At 36.9% G+C, this 17,294-nt stretch overlaps 1 protein-coding gene and 2 pseudogenes across 2 annotated transcripts; 2 read left to right on the forward strand and 1 right to left on the reverse strand.

Moving 5' to 3' along the window:
* Positions 1–6,797: 6,797 nt before the first annotated feature.
* Positions 6,798–7,921, forward strand: LOC145560401 (dirigent protein 23-like). The gene has a single exon (XM_081621654.1). It carries the CDS (start codon positions 7,064–7,066, stop codon positions 7,640–7,642), a length of 579 nt encoding a protein of 192 aa, XP_081477780.1. The 5' UTR covers positions 6,798–7,063; the 3' UTR covers positions 7,643–7,921.
* Positions 7,922–10,850: 2,929 nt separating this feature from the next.
* Positions 10,851–11,788, forward strand: LOC145560402 (dirigent protein 23 pseudogene; annotated as a pseudogene).
* Positions 11,789–12,819: 1,031 nt separating this feature from the next.
* Positions 12,820–17,259, reverse strand: LOC145559064 (translocase of chloroplast 120, chloroplastic pseudogene; annotated as a pseudogene). Its single transcript, XR_014092659.1, has 2 exons — positions 17,084–17,259; positions 12,820–16,743 (listed from the first exon to the last, which is right to left on the reverse strand). The product of XR_014092659.1 is annotated as a translocase of chloroplast 120, chloroplastic pseudogene (transcript).
* Positions 17,260–17,294: the final 35 nt, after the last annotated feature.

Raw genomic sequence — 17,294 nt, forward strand, 5'->3', positions numbered from 1 at the left:
GCCGAAACCACCAAAATTTCTCAAAAAGCGTGGATATTAGCCTTCAATTTTAGAATTTTTCGACTTTTTTTCGCCCGGAAAAAAAATGCCGAAATGTTTACCATGGTCCCTAATACCCTCCGAGTGTCAAATTGGTTGGGTGGAACCATCTAATTTGCCTTTAAACGGTCAATTTACAGGTTTTCAACTTGCACCGATTTCATTAACTCAAGCCTACCACGAGCATTTATGACAACATAAAATGATCATTTATGGTTCCAAACGGTATTATATGACCCCGAGATGTATCCCCTTAAATATCATTTCTTTTCGACACCGGGCCCCAAAACCTTCGAAATTTCTAAAAAAGCATGGATATTAGTCTTTAATTTTGGAATTTTTTGACTTTTTTCGCACGGAAATAAAAATTGCCGAAATGTTTACCATGGTCCCTAATACCCTCGGGAGTCCAATTGGGTGGGTGGAACCATCCAATTTTCCTTTAAGCGACTAATTTACCGATTTAAAATTTGCACCGATTTCATTAACTCAAGCCTACCACGAACATTTATGACAACAAATAATGATCATATATGCTTCCAAACGACAATAAATGACCCCGAGATGTATTCCCTAAACTTCCAAGACTTTTAGACACTGGGCCCCGAAAACTCTAAATTTCTAAAAAAAACGTGGATATTAGTCTTCTATTTTTGAAGTTTTTGACTTTTTTTCGCCCATAAATTAAAATTGCCCAAATGTTTACCATGATCCATAATGCCCTCCCGGAGTCCAATTGGGTAGGTGGAACCATCCAATTTACCTTTAAACGACCAATTTACTGATTTACAACTTGCACCGATTTCATTAAGTCAAGCCTAGCTACCACGAATATTTATTAAAGCATATAATGATCATATACGGTTCCAAACGACATTATATGACCCCGAGATGTATCCCCTGAAATCTTAAGTCTTTTCGACAATGGGCCCAGAAACCTCTAAAATTTCTCAAAAAACGTGGATATTAATCTTCAATTCTGGAATTTTTGGACTTTTTTAGCTCGGAAATAAAAATTGCCAAAATGTTTACTATGGTCCCTAATACTCTTCGGGAGTCCAAATGGTTGAGTGTAACCATCCAATTTGCCTTTAAACGACCTATTTACTGGTTTATAACTTGCACCGATTTCATTAACTCAAGTCTACCACGAACATTTAAGACAACAAATAATGATCATATATGGTTCCAAACGGCATTAAATGACCCCGAGATTTATCACCTAAAATTTCAAGACTTTTCGACACCGGGTCCTGAATCCTAAAAAATTTCTCAAAAAGCGTGGATATTAGCCTACAATTTTGAAATTTTTGATTTTTTTCGCCAGAAAATAAAAATTGCCGAAATATTTACCATTGTCCCTAATACCGCCCGGGAGTCCCATTGGGTGGGTGAAACCATCTATTTTGCCTTTAAACGACCAATTTACCGGTTTATACCTTACACTGATTTCATTAACTCAATCTGACCAAGAATATTTATGATAACAAATAATGATCATATATAGTTCCAAACAACATTATATGACCCCGAGATGTATCCCCTAAAATTTATAAACTTTTCGACACCGGGCCCCGAAACCTCCAAAATTTCTCAAAAAACGTGGATATTAGTCTTCAATTTTGGAAATTTTTGACTTTTTTTCGCCCGAAAATAAAAATTACCGAAATGTATCCCATGGCCCCTAATAACCTCCGGGAGTCCAATTGGGTGGGTGGAACCATCCAATTTTCCTTTAAACAAACGATTTACAGTTTTACAAATTGCATCGATTTCATTACTTCAAGCTTACTACGAATATTTATGACAACATATTATGATCATATATGGTCCCAAACGGAATTATATGACCATGAGGTGTATCCCCTAAAATATTAATACTTTTCTACATCGGGCCCCGAAACCTACAAAATTTCTCAAAAAGCATGGATATTAGCTTTCAATTTTGAAATTTTTTGATTTTTTTTTGCTCGGAAATAAAAATTGCTGAAATGTTTACCATGATCCCTAATACCCTCCGGTAGTCTAATTGGGTGGGTGGAACCATCCAATTTGCCTTTAAACGACCAATTTACCGATTTACAACTTGCACCGATTTCATTAATTCAAGCCTACCACGAACATTTATGACAACAAATAATGATCATATATGGTTCCAAACAGCATTATATGACCCCGAGATGTATCCCATAGAATTTCAAGACTTTTCGACAACGCGCCCCAAAATCTTAAAAATTTCTCAAAAAACGTGAATATTAGCCTTCAATTTTGGAATTTATTGATTTTTTTTGCCTAGAAATAAAAATTGTCAAAATGTTTACCATGCTCCCTAATGGCTAATACCCTCTGGGATTCCAATTGGGTGTGTGGAACCATTCAATTTGCTTTTAATCGGCCAATTTACTGGTTTACAACTTGCACCGATTTATCGGCTTACAATGGTCAATTTAATTAACTTGCACCATACCCGACTTGAACCGAAATCGACCTTAACCCGTTTTAACCTGTCAAAACCCGAATTTAACCCGACTTTTTACTAATCTGACCTGAATTCAACCCGATCCGAAGTTTTCCCAACCAGTTACAAACCCGACCCGAAATTAACCCGACGTGTTATTGACCTGACCCAAATTCAACCCGACTTGTTATTGACCCGACTCGAATTTTACATTACTTATTACTTACCCAACCCAAAAATTCAACCCGATATGTTACTAACTCCACTCGAAATTAACACGACTTGTTATTTACCCGACCTAAATTCAACCTAAATTGTTCCTGACCCGATTTAAAATCACCTTAAATGCAATTTAGACCACCTTATTATTGTTGATCAAAGCATTTTGTCTTGGGAGATCAAGTCGGTCTAGGCCAGCAAAATAAAGGAGCATCATCCTCAAATTTAAGAGTTAAATATAGTATATACTACCTCCACTCCAAATTACTCACACCTTTGGGGTATTATTTGTGAGATATAAAATATTCTAAAGTTGCGAGTAATATGGACCGGAGGTAGTATTTGTTGTATGGTCAAAGGAGATAATTATCTTCCTAAATTATAGACTATAGTTCCCCAATATATTTCCATATATATTATATTCAAAGGAAAAATTAGGTTGATAAAAATGATAATTATCTATTTATAGTTAGTTAAACCCGAATATGTCCTGACTTGGAAATGACCAGACCTTATTGTAACTAGCAAATTATTGACTTGAATATAACCCGACTTGAATCCGAGAATGACCCAACCTAATTAGAGAATGAGCCAACTTGAAAATGTACCGACCTGATTATAATCTGCAAATTATTGACTTGAACCGAACCCGACCCAAACCCGAGAATGACTCGACTTGATTCTAACCCGCAAATTATTGACTTGAACCAAACCCGAGAATTATCCTAACCCGTTTTAACCCGTTTTAACCCGAATTAAACCCGACCTATTGTTTACCCGACCCGAATGTAACCCAACTTGTTATTAACCCGACCTAAATCCGACCCAAACCCGATAAGAAGTATGACTCGATGTGTCCCGACTCAAGCATGACCTAACCCAAACCCGACCCGCATAGGTTATGGAATTAATCTTAATTGACCCAACTCGAGTTGACCCAACCCACTCTTACCTGACCCGTTTACCTGAATTAACAGCTCTAGTTGTTAATACGAGGTTTAGGCTTAAGTTTTGGAAGGAAAAAAAAAATTAGGCCACACTTGCCGGATTTTGTTGTCTGAGGACCAAAATGGGTAGTGTTACTCAAACTTTTTAAATTTAGTGGGTAGTTTTTTTGATAAAAATTTTATGGGAGTAGCTATTGACAAAATGACCTATTAAGTAGGTAGTTCTTGACAATTTTTCCTTTGTTTTATCAACATTCTTATACAACAACAACAAAACTTTAGTGCCAAAATGACTTGAGATTGGCTAAAATGAATCGTCATAGGAAATCGTACGAAACATTCTTATATACGACTAAAATAAGATTATTAATTACTCAAAATAATTGACTACTCATATAAATTTAAAATGTTGCAACCAAAATTATTAATTAAGGACGTTAAAGATTGTTACACAATGAATAGTGTTATAGAAATTAATACAATTTCACCACACACACACAAAAAAAAAAAGTACGAAATTTTAAAAGACGGAAAACCTAATATCTGGCAATGTATGAAGAAAATTCACATGAATCAAATAACAGCCCAAACTAGACGGTCGGAAAGGCATATGATATGGCATATCAGTCAAAGTTGTTTGGAGAAAATTCACAGCCATTTACAACTCAACATTAACGGTCAGAAAGGGAATAGGAAAGGCTTCACTTTTCAACAAGGAAACCAAACTAATTAAATTCATCACATAATAAGTTTCTTCTTCTGCAATATCCTAATAGTTCATACATTATGACTTTTAAGTATTACTTTGACCGTTTATGCTAAGACAAAATATATTCGTGTTGCTATATTACAAAGTATGTGCTCAAATTTTTAATATCAACCTATCTACTATTCAGTGGAAAACTTTGATGATAATGAAATGGAAAAAGTGTATTAGTCAAATTAAAGGAAGTTAGGAAGACTTTTACTATGGTTTTCCTCATGAAATTCTTTGCCCCCTTTGCTTGGGCAAGAATAACAACAAATTAAATGATGAATTGATGACTATGTATGCAATTACCATTTGCCAACATTTCTTAAACGTAATATAACCGATATCACGTTTATTTATTTTATTTTATTTTTGACATGAATTAAGTTTAATTTTAAATTTTCTATAACTTGATTGTACATTCATACATACAAATCTGATCAACTTTATCGCTATCAAATATATATTTGATTGATAAGCTCACATGTATGTATATATTTAAAAATATATAAATAATTTGTTTCAATTTTAGATCTTAATTAATTTTACTATAACTACTTAAATTCTTATAAAAAATTTACACCTTCATCAATGCTCATGAGTTATCAGAGTCGCAATTGATCAATTTATAATCCAGCTTTTGTTCAAGTATTTTACGGAGTACATTTTCGATTTGTAAAAAATAGTGTATATTAATTATTTTAAAATTTATACCTTTGTATATAACAATATTCATTAGAATCAAAATTCCTTAATCAAGCTGTACTCCGTATTAATTTTTTTTAGTATCAAATGACAGATATAAGACGACTTTTGCTCTCATACGTTTATTTTCAATTAAGTTCAGTTCATCTCCTAATTTTCTTCTCTTATAAAATATTCAGTTCAGCTCAGCTCAGTTCAGTCAATGAGAACAAGCCCTTATCAGTTTAAAATGTTGAAAATCACTCTTTAAAGACTAGCTATTTGGTAAGTAGATATATTCAATTTTCCAGAAAGTTGAAAGGAGTAAACAAAATTATCAACAGCAAAAAAAAATTAGCACTATCATAAAAAGAAGTGAAAAATAGAAATTAAACAAGAAAAAAAGCAATAAAACGAACAGACAGAAATATACGGTAACCCCACCAGTTCACCAGTTAGCTAAGAAGTAAGAACCAATTTTTTTTTGGATCTCGTCCATATCTTTTGGCGCATATTGCGTTCATGGAATAGAAGCTTCTACGTAAATACCCAATTTTTTTTTTATTATTATTTTTTAATTATAATGTCTATACATGATCACAAAAGAGTATATAAATTGTAAGGCAATTAGTTCACCTCAAAAATTGGAGTTAAGCACACAATTAGGTACTCAATTGTTAAAAATTTCACCTTTTAGGTACTCAATTATTTTTACTTTGCTTTTGGGTACCGAGTTTTCGAATTTTGTTTTTTTTTTTTTTTTTTTTTTTTTTTTTTTTTTTTTTTTGACAAATGGTTTTGGATGAATTTGTTAAGCAACAATGACTGATTTTGTGGCTGGACAGAAGAAGCAACAATGGCTGATTTTGTGGCAAAGTTGAAGTACCAGCAGCAGGGGGAAGCAGCAACCCTTCTGTTTCTGGTTTTTTTATTTTTATTTTTTTTTCTACAAAATCTGGCAAAACCTTGCAGAATTTATGCCTAAATTATAACATGCTCAATGAACCTGTTTTGTTGCTGGTTAAGCTGCTGTTTTTGATGAATTTTCTTGCTGTTTTTGATAAATGAATTTTGATGAATTATTATTGATGAATTTTGATGAATTTTCTTGCCGTTTTTGATGAATTTTCTGCCAGGTTCATGCCTCTTTAAATAGAGAAACCAACGGCTAGTTTCTTAGTCAAATTGAATACAATTTTTTTTTTATAAATATTAATTTTTTAATCGGGTGGGGCCCACATACTTAACCAAGGGTACTAAATTCTTTAACCCAAGGTACTGAATTCTTTGGCTGATTTAATTTTTTTGGACTGAATTCTTAACTCAGTATCCAAAAGTAAAGTAAAAATAATTGAGTACCTAAAAGGTGAAATTTTTAACAATTGAGTACCTAATTGTGTGCTTAACTCCAAAAATTGAGTATCAATATCATTTTATATTTTTATCAACTAATTATGTCAGCATCAAAAATTATGAGCAATACTCCACGTTTAGCATGATAGACAAACTTAAAAAGAGGTGACATAATGTGTTCTTATTTTCTAAGAACAGTAAGTATGACTTCAACACTTTTATAACTTTTTGAAAGGAATGGTCCATATTTGTTTTTACATCTTAGACATTAAATTTTATTACTTCTATTATTCTACATACTAATATAAAGGAAACAAGAAAGGTATTAGTCGTGTTACCAACAAGAAAATCCTCCAATATTTGACAAACATTGCTACTTCATTTGCTACCTCACCTAATTAGCAAGCAAACAAGTTAGAAAACTAATCACTTAGCCCCCCCACCTCAGTTTACTTTCTAGCCATATTATATTCTAGAGATCTCACAATCTCTTCTTATATAAACGTACGCAAATCTTCCTTCTATTTATACTTGTGTCTTAACACTTACGTACACATATTTTCGATTGCGATTAGTCTCGCTGCCTCTTTAGTCACCACAAAGGTTAAAGAAATGGCAAGGCTAATGTTACAAGTGATGAAGTTTGTACTCTTTACAATCTTTGTGGTTAGCCCAAGTACGGCCTGGGCCAGCATGGCATCCCAGGCCGACGAATGGGCTAAAACGGTTGAAGAAGGCAAGGAGCGTACAACTACTCTTCAATTTTATTTTCATGATACCCTTAGTGGCAAGTCTCCGAGTGCGGTTAAGGTGGCTCAACCCATACAGCAAGAGAATCAGACCCTCACGGGTTTTGGAGTCGTCATGATGGCTGACGACCCACTAACGGTAGGACCTGACCCAAAGTCGAAGCTTGTGGGCCGGGCCCAAGGTCTTTATGGATCAGCTTGCCAGGATGAATTGGGCCTAGTGATGGCACTGAGTTACACCTTCAATGATGGTAAGTACAATGGGAGTTCCATTAGTATAATGGGCCGGAACTCGGCCATGGAGCCGGTGAGAGAGATGCCGGTTGTCGGAGGAACCGGGTTTTTCCGGATGGCCCGTGGGTATGCCATGGCTCATACATACTGGGTTGATTTTAAAACCGGGGATGCCATTGTTGGGTATAATGTTACACTTGTTCACTAAATCACTAATTAATTGCATTAATTAGTTATAGTCGATTTTTCTTTGTACCAAAACAATAGTATGGTATATTTGACATTATGCACTAAACTCATGTTTAATAAGCTTAATTAGTTCCTCTCCTTAATCTTCTTTATGTTCGTGATCTTGTTCTTTTGCTCTAGTTGTTCCATCATTGGTGTACTTTTAAACTTGTTTGAAACAAAGTTTGTATTTAGTGAAATGTATGAAAGCATTACATAATCCTGGATATTCAATATACATATTTGCAGTTTTTAAAAAGTTGTAGTCCGTAATTATTTATGTTGTTGTTTAGCACACAACTTTAATCATTAATATTTCCTCCGTCATTTTTTTTTATTGCACCACGAGTAATTTCACTCTTGTCAATGCATTATTTCGCCTATTAATATCTTTATTTACTCTTTTATAAAAATTTGATATTTGAAATGTATGTAGATTTAAGACGAATCTAACAAGATTCCACGTGACTATGTTTTTCCTTATGGATAAATCACAAATGATGGTCAAAGAATATTATATGTTTAATATAAAAGCGTTTATGGTGCAATAAAAGAAAAAAAGAGGAAGTATATTTGATTTTTGAAAAAAATAAAATACCGAGTAAAAATTTAGGCAAGAACATTTTATTTTACTCCATATGACGTAAGTAACACCTTTGTAAACTATTTGTATACCATACGTCAATCATTAATCATATTACTATTCTCTTCGGCTTTCCAATTTAACAAATGAGAGTTAAAGTTGTGATTCTCGTGATCGAATAAAGCTGAGGATACTTTTAATACAAGTATATAGAAAGAGAGATCCGCGCGTAAGCATGCAAATAAATTTCATTGGTTATCGCATCGGATCTTTTAGGTAAAAGGACGGCTACAATAACTTCATTTTTTGGCCACAAAAACAAATTAGCACGACAATTGACAAGAAAACGAATGTAATTCAATGACCACTATTCCATTTGAAAAAATTGAGTGATTCAAGTTCGAGTAAACTATTCTGTCATACAAATATTCTTCTTGAAAGTAATATTCAGAGGCGGGACTACAAATACTAACACTTATAGTGGTCTGGTGCAATTTTATTGAATTGGGATCTAAAATCAATTTTTTAAGGAAAAGTACGTTACGAAATTAAAAAGTCGGGGCCCTTTTATAGTAGTTTCACTTAGAGGCCCTGTGCGGTCGACCGCCCTGCACATGCTCAGTTCACCCCTAACTTCAACTCGTAATACTTTTGAGCATAGAAGTAGTATTCCATAAGTTTTGTAACCCATTTAATCAAAAAATATGTACCTTAGTTGTTAGTTTCTTGCAGAACATGAATTACTTTATTAAGTTATAGTATAAGATGGGCACAATCATGGAATCTCGTTGCCCAAACAAAATTAACAAGTGTTAGGCTCGTCAAAATCATCAATAGGAAATTAGGAATTGGTGTTGAGTAACAGACACCATTCACACCAATATGGTGTAATATAAACAAATCCGTGATGCATTGTCGTGCATGCATGCATGTAATGCGTGCATCAACACCACAACGATATGGTAACTTGGTAAGTAATGAATGAATGAGTTTGAGTTTGAGTTTGATACCAATAAGGTTGAGATTCTTGACATCTAAATTGGATCTCAGGATACCAATGAGATTGTGATTGGAACTATCTCTTGCAACTTGACTATCATTGCAACAATTCCGAAATAGCCACAATATCAAACCAAATTCATTTTTGGAACTTGAAAAACATATTGGTGGGATTGTTATTGATCCAATCAACACTTATGACCCTGAAGGACACCCCAAGAATCCACTTCAATTTCAAGAAAATTTTCAAAAATTTCTCATAATTGACCCAAAAGCATGGATATAGCTTTCAGTTTTAGACAATCTTCAACTTTTTCGGGATATAAAAAAAAAAAAAAAAAAAAAGGTCAAGGCACTTTCTACAATTCTACACACGTACTTCAGACTCTTGGAGGCCATTTGGGTGCCTATATCGTCCATTTTACTTTAAACAGTCAATCAATCTACTCGGTTAGGACGGTCACATACACGACCCCCTTCGTTAACTCAAGGCTACTTCAAGACATTATGTCATCAACTAGTGACAATGTATACTTACAAACAGCATAGTATGCCTCTAGGATGCATCCCGCCATGGGCACCATCGCCCATTAAGTTTTCGGTATCGTATCACAATATATGAAAAATTGGTTGTAGCCATCGAACTTGACACTTGGATAACTTTTTTTAGACATGACAAAATTATGCATCGAATTACTTCATTCTTGGAACTATCTCAAACATAATGTAGCCCAGGCCACCCTTCATTATCGTGTCTTAAAATGATTTATGCACGGAGATAGTACATTGCAATGACTAAGGAATACATCAAACGTCGTTACGTAACTGCTACGTATGTACAAGGTCATCTGACTAAAAATTTAGACCATTGTTCAAAGAATTAGTAGTAATGTACTACGCAAAAGCCAAAAGGGCCCATCTTGCCATAGTACGGAGTAGTATTAAATCTCCATAAGCTTGGGCACAGCTTTGATGGATTATGAATCCCGGAAAACCGTATAAGCTACCTTATGGGCGGTGAGCCAGTAGGGACATTGTAGGGTTGATCACTTGACCTTTACTTCAAGTCTTCTATTAATATAAATATTATTATATCTTTTAATCATGTTAAACGTCATTATTTTATTATAAATAGGGAGTAATATACAATTTTAGTTGATAATTAAAATTTACAACAACAATCATAACTTATATCAGCATAAAAAATTATGAATTCATACTCCACATTCTTTATGATACATAAAAAAATAAAAAGGAAATATCCTGACATAATGTGCTAAGTTTGATCCCCAGAACAAGGTATGATAACTTGACTACTTTAACCATTTTTTATACAAGGCATAGGACCATATTAATATTTGTTTGGTTAACTTGCAAATGAGAAATTATTTAAGCTATTCTATATAAAAAAGGAAACAAGAAAGGTACTAGTTGCAATGGCCAATGGCTAATAACAAAATCTCTGATATTTGACAACCTCACCTAATAAAGCAACCAATTAAAATAGCAAATTGACCTGATAATTACATTAGCCCCCACATAGTTTCTATTAACTTTACAATCTCTTCTTATACGTACATCTTCCTTCTATTTTCTCTCAATTCACAACAAAATTACACAATTTTTGTTGTGTCTACCTCTTAAAAATGGCAATTTTTGTTCTCTCAATTCATCAGGTGGTGAAGTTTGTAATTTTCGCAGCCTTCATGGCTGACCAAAGTATGGTCTGGGCTCATAGGACGTCCCATACCCGTGCCCAAGAATGGGCAAAGACGGTTGTATTAGGCAAAGAGCGCACAACCACTCTTCAATTTTACTTCCATGACACCGTTAGTGGGAGGAATCCAAGTGCCATCCTGGTTGCTCAACCCCTAAAGCCCAAATATAAGACAACCACAGGCTTTGGGGTCGTCACAATGATCGACGACCCACTAACGGCAGGGCCTGGCCCAAAGTCAAAGCTTGTTGGCAGGGCCCAAGGTCTTTATGGATCAGCTGGCTGGGATGAATTGAACCTACTTATGGCCCTGAGCTACAGCTTCAATGATGGAAAGTACAATGGGAGTACCTTAAGTATATTGGGCCGGAACTCGGCTAAGAGTCCAGTGAGAGAGATGCCAGTTGTGGGAGGAACCGGGTTTTTTCGGATGGCTCGTGGGTACGCCCAGGCTCATTTATGATAGCAAATCTGGGAATGCCATTGTTGGGTATAATGTTACAGTTTTTCACTAAATTACTAACTAATTGTATTAGTTACTGTCGGTTTTGCTTTGTACCAAAACAATACTATGGTACAGTACTAGCTGAACTAATGTTCTAAGCACCTCCGGCGGCCTGCGATGGTGTGATGTTTATGAAATGGACTCAACATCAGAAACTGATCAAGAAAATGCTCTAAAGGGTGAGGATTAATTTGTTTCCTTTTGCTGTGTGTGTCTGCTCTTATTTCCCTTATTCATACTTTCATAGCTCTCTTTGTACTGAACTTTTATTGGTCTGAGGCCAACCTCAATAATAAAAATAATAAAAACACTTTCTTTTACTTGTGCCTCCATTGTCTCATCATACAGTCGAGTCCCAAAGATCAAATCTCATCAAGAAAGGGAACCATTGGAAAGGAACACGAAACATAGAATACTAACAGCTAAAAATAATCTAAAAATGCAGCCAATAAATTTTGCATGAAATCAAACGGGATACATCTAGTAGAGAAATGACTGTTAAATAACTACGACTCCAAAGCTTCAGTGCAGGTCAACAATGCACATATGTTTGTAGTGTATCTACACACTGTCAAATATGACTAAAGGCTACGCTGTTTAGCCAAATCACATACAGCTATACAGGTAATAGGTTCTTAGGACATTGTTGTTTGACGACTAAAGGTATTTTTTTTCCATACAGTACATATGTTTTGGACACCAGACGCACTGGCACAGTAGCATGCTACCGCATCAGCACAAATCTCCCTACTGTATGTACATCAAATTTGATTGGACGAAAAAGAGATTATATAACCAGTTCACCACTTCAACAGATTGAAATACATGCGTCACTCAGACATTCCACTTCACCTCAAGTATATATCAGTGATTTTTACAATGTTTTTTTTACTGGATGGGTATGGATACTTGACACTTCAATTTAGACCAAATAAGGGAAATTTTTATAAAAATAGAACACCTATACACGAGTCTTGAGTAAAACAGAGAACACTGAAATACACGCCTATACCCAAATCACATGCCACTTACATATCCAAAACTAATTACAGTACCAAAAACCACATGCATTGTAATTGATGGGTTTCAACCACCTTCTCAGTTTGATAAGTTTGAGCAAATTTGTCTGCCTTATGTTTTCACTTTTCAGGGCTAATGTTTCCACAGACTTTAAACTAACATACGATGATCTGCTGACAAGCATCTAAAGCATCGTCTGAAACAGCTAGAAGGTTATGCTCATGCCCTAAATTTGAAATAAACCAGAATAAAAAACAGAAGCAAATCACAGGTCGAGGGAAGAGGAAAAGACCTCATATTTCACGCGCAAGCAAACTGCCCAATGCACATATATTTCATGCTCGAGAAAAGTAAGTACTACTCGTATTTTCAAACTGAACCAAAATTTAACAAGCAATTCTTGGATCAAGAACTTGAGTTTTTAATGTGGTACGCCAAAAGGTGATGCAAATATCTAACAAGAAAATTACAAAGGCTATGAAAAGCAAAAAGAAAAAGATCGGGAAAAGTTACTCACTCTGCTAAATTCTGGTGACAAGACTATATAGAACGAACTTCCTAATAAATATCCTGCTGAATGTATCATGTACTTTTTCATCAATATCCAAGGTCTTGACCCTGGCCCATAAGCTTTCTAAGGAGAGGAAGGAAACCAATAAGAGCCAACTGCAGCTGTTCTGCGCTGTTCAAGCGAAGACTAACTTGCCCAGATCCACGGTTGTTCAAATTTGCCCGGGCAATTAAATTAGTAGACCGGCCCAGCGGGATCTGAGTATTTATGTTACAACCAAGAGCGAGTTCCCCATGCCAATCCATCACCGACAGCCCAAGAGTTGAAAGGAAACGGCCCACAGGATAGTCTTTGTCCCTAAAAGTGGCCTCCAAACTTCCTCCATAAGCAACGTCTCCACGACCTGCCATAGCACCACCACTCAATACCATCCTCAGTTGCTTGTTAATGATTAACTTGTCTTCCAGCTTCACTCCAGCTGATACTACATCACCCATCAGAGTAGCAGAGAGACCTGCTGTTGCTTTATTCCGCACATAGTTGCAGAATCTTGTTTCACTGCGTAATGTGTAGACCAAGTCTTTACCAGCACTCTGCATGTCAAAACCCAAAGTTGTGGCTTTTCCTTCCCCGTGCTTTATGGAGCTGGCTACTTCCATCTGAAGATTAGCTTCTTTCTTATCTTTTGAGACCTGACCAGAGAAGGACAAGGGAACCTTGTCTTTGACTACAAACATACGTTCTAGGTTTATACCTTCATAGCCTACATCGTGATCCCAACCATGATTATCAAGAACCGGCCTCACAAGCCATTGATTAGAAGTGTCCAGATAACGGTATCTATGAGTTGGATTATCTGAGTCAAAGGAAGCAGGTAATGCAAGATCAGGCATTGGTACAGGTAGTGATGCAGCAGCACCAGATTCTTCTTCAACATTTTCACTGTAATCACTAGGCATGTCCTTGGCTGCGGCTGCCATTTTCTTCATCATCTTCCGTCGCCTTCTATCTTCCTTCAACTGCTTCTTCATAAAAAGCTTCTCTCTATATTCTAGCTCATCATAGTAAGCTTTCTTCTGGGCTTTAGGCAGCTTATCCAGCTGGGCCTTAGTTAAAGGCTTAAATGGAGGCAACTCATCATATTCTGACTCTTCATCAGACTCAGACGATTCACACAAATCATCATCCATAGCATCATCATCACCAAACTGCTCCTCAGGAAGTTTCAACTGAGGCCTAGATTGCAGAAGTGTAGAGAGAAGGTAAGGCAAAGGTGGTGCTCGTGAACGAGTAGTGAATGGTTTCCCTGGTGGGGTATCTTGCAACTTCAAAAGGATGTTTGCTTCCGCCAATATCTTGGAGGCAAATGACAGCAACAACAAATGAGGCTTCCAAACCTGTCCATTTGGCAAAACTCTCTGGCCAGCCCTATTTGTTCTACAAGCAGAATGGTTCTCAACCAATGCAACAGGGTTCATAAGCCGCATATCCCCAGCAGCTTGGCGAATAACTTGTTGTACAGCATGTGAACGTTGAGTGACAAACATATCATATGTTGTTGGAGTGCCATTGGGACCTTCAGGAGGAGCTGATGCTGCATGAGTCAAGACAACTATTGCATTAAACCAGATTGAGGGTCCAAATATGTCAGTAATTGTCCTCAACAGTGGCATGTCACCAAAGTCCCTGCTTGGCATATCCAGTCTATCAAGGTACAAGACAATATCAGGAGGAGATTTTTTAATGAAACGCTTCACAGAGTGAAGGATCTTCTCATTCTTATGTTGATCAGAACAGGATGATAGGAGTCCAGGTGTATCGATGACCCGGACCTTGATCCCTTGCACAGTACCCACAACGTCCTGAACCTTTGTTGTACCCATTTGAAAAGCATCAGTGCCAAACTTCACCTCGTCAAATATGGAATTGATGGTAGCACTTTTGCCAACTCCTGCCTTCCCAAGAACCATAATTGTACAAGTAAAATCAAGGGGCTCTTGCCCAGCAGCCTCCAGTTGCTCTGCCATGGCACTGGCACGATCAAAGCTGAAGGCACCAACACGTCCCCCAGTTCTTGCTCTAAGCTGTTCTGCTAGCCCTAATCTGTATAATACTTGAGCAACAACAACATTATGTGGAGTTTGCCCAAGCCTATGAGCGAGACGCAAGAACTTCACTCTTATCATCTGGAGTTTCTCCCGGATCTCATCGCCTTCCTCAACCTCCCCATTTGTGGTGTCATCAACAATATTGGTCTGTGCCTGAGAAACTTGCCCATTGGCCCGTGGTTGATGGACTGCTCTAGGTGCAGGCTCCAATAGTGGTGCAGCACGTCCAAGTCCAGCAGGATGAGCAGGAGGAACAGAATTTGCTGACTTTACGGATGCAGCAGCAGATGTTTCTACAGGCTTAACTGTTGTCTCCTTTGCTTGACTGTTTTGTCTCTCCTCAGTCTTTGTTTTTTCAGTAGCAGCCCCCGCAGCCAAGGCCTGGCTATCACGAGCAACAGTATCAGGAGACTGCATCTGAATAGTGCCATTAGTCGGTGCTCCCAAATCAGAAGCAACACTCTCAGTTTTGGCATCCTGCAATAAAGATGCTATCAAACTATCATCTGAGGACCTACCTTCGGCCTTTGGACCTTCATCATGATGTTCAGGGGGCAAAACCCTAGTTTCAGAATCCTTATTACGATCATGAATCTGTGAATCGGTCTCAACCAAAACCTTATCAGGCACAACTTCAACACTCTCCTTAATGTCAGGGCTATCTCTTGACAAAACAGCTTCGCTGTCTTCATGTACTAAATTCTCGCTCAAAGTTTCTTTGATTTCTTCAGGCTTCTCCTTTTGACTCTCGGAAGATTTGTCAGCCGAAGCATCCTTAAGTTCCCTCACCATTTCTTCATTCACATGTTCGACATCCCCATTGGTTATTACATCTTTCACATCCTCAGCTAGATTAGCATGAGCACCATCTTGATCAATTGTCCCAACATCTTTGCTCTCTGATATCTCCAAGACAACAGATTTCTCAACAGTGTCCTCATCACCTTCTATAGCTTCAATCTCCTTAACATTCAATGGTGAAGCTTCAGATTCTTCGCTTTGAGACTCTTTCGTTACAGCGACATCTTGGCTAAGAACCCTCTCATCAACATTTGATAACTCCTCATTCGTTACACCATCATCGTTATTCTCAATAGTCACAGAGCCCTCACCACTATTTCCCACCAACGATTCATCCCTCGTCTCCACACTCTCACCATTGTCATCTCTCCCCTCACTAGACCCCTCCAATGCAATTTCAGTCTTGTCCACACTACTCTCGCCATTGCCATCTCTCTTTTCACTGGACCCCTCTACTGCAATTTCAGTCTTCTCCACACTACTCACGTCATTGTCATCTCTACCTTCACTAGACCCCTCTACTGGAATTTCAGTCTTCTCCACACCCGCGCCATTGTCATCTCTCCCTTCACTGGACCCCTCTACTGCAATTTCAGTCTTCTCCACTTTATCTAACGGTCTCGGACTCCCCTCAGCAGCGGCAAAATCTGCATCACTCTCCCCAATAGCAATACTACGAACATCAACATCATCTGAATCCGGTGTCAATCCAACATTCTCATTATCTAAAGCCGACTCAACTGCCTCCTCAAATATCTCTGACCCTCCAGAATCGTTAGGCCCATGAACAGCTCCCACCCCATTTTCCATCCCCAAAATTACTTTTTGCACGAAATCCTAAAATTTAACAAAAACCCAGAAAAACCCAGACATCAAATCAGCTGTATATCATACAAAATCAATCAATTTTTGCTCAAATAATAAAAATATCTAATACCCACCCACCAAAAGAAAATCCCAGAAATTCAACAAACCCTTAAAAACGAATGGGCATATAAACATACAAGAATTCAACAAAAACCCAGATCATTCAATTACAAACCATAAAAAACAGATCTTAAAACAAACTAATCACATTATAAAGATATGATTTTGAATATAATCAGGGATAATACAAAAAAACGAAACAATAAACAAAAAATAAACAGAAATTAAGGAGATAGGATAAAAGGCTAACCTGGGAATAAACGTAGGATGAAGAAAGAGACGGGTTTAGAGAGAGGAGGAGAGAGAAAAAGGGGGAAAAAAGAGTTGGATGTGGCTCACCACCCCAGTATAAGAAGGAAGGAAGGAGCAAGAAAGAGGGATAAGCTGAAGCAAACTCGCGTCTTTGTTAGTGAAATGAAAAATAAAAAGGAAAAGGCAGGGCAGTTGATGAGATTGAAATT

The sequence above is a fragment of the Chenopodium album genome, chromosome 9 (genome assembly GCF_948465745.1).
Source record: "Chenopodium album chromosome 9, dcCheAlbu1.1, whole genome shotgun sequence".
In the NCBI taxonomy this organism is placed as follows: domain Eukaryota; kingdom Viridiplantae; phylum Streptophyta; class Magnoliopsida; order Caryophyllales; family Amaranthaceae; genus Chenopodium; species Chenopodium album.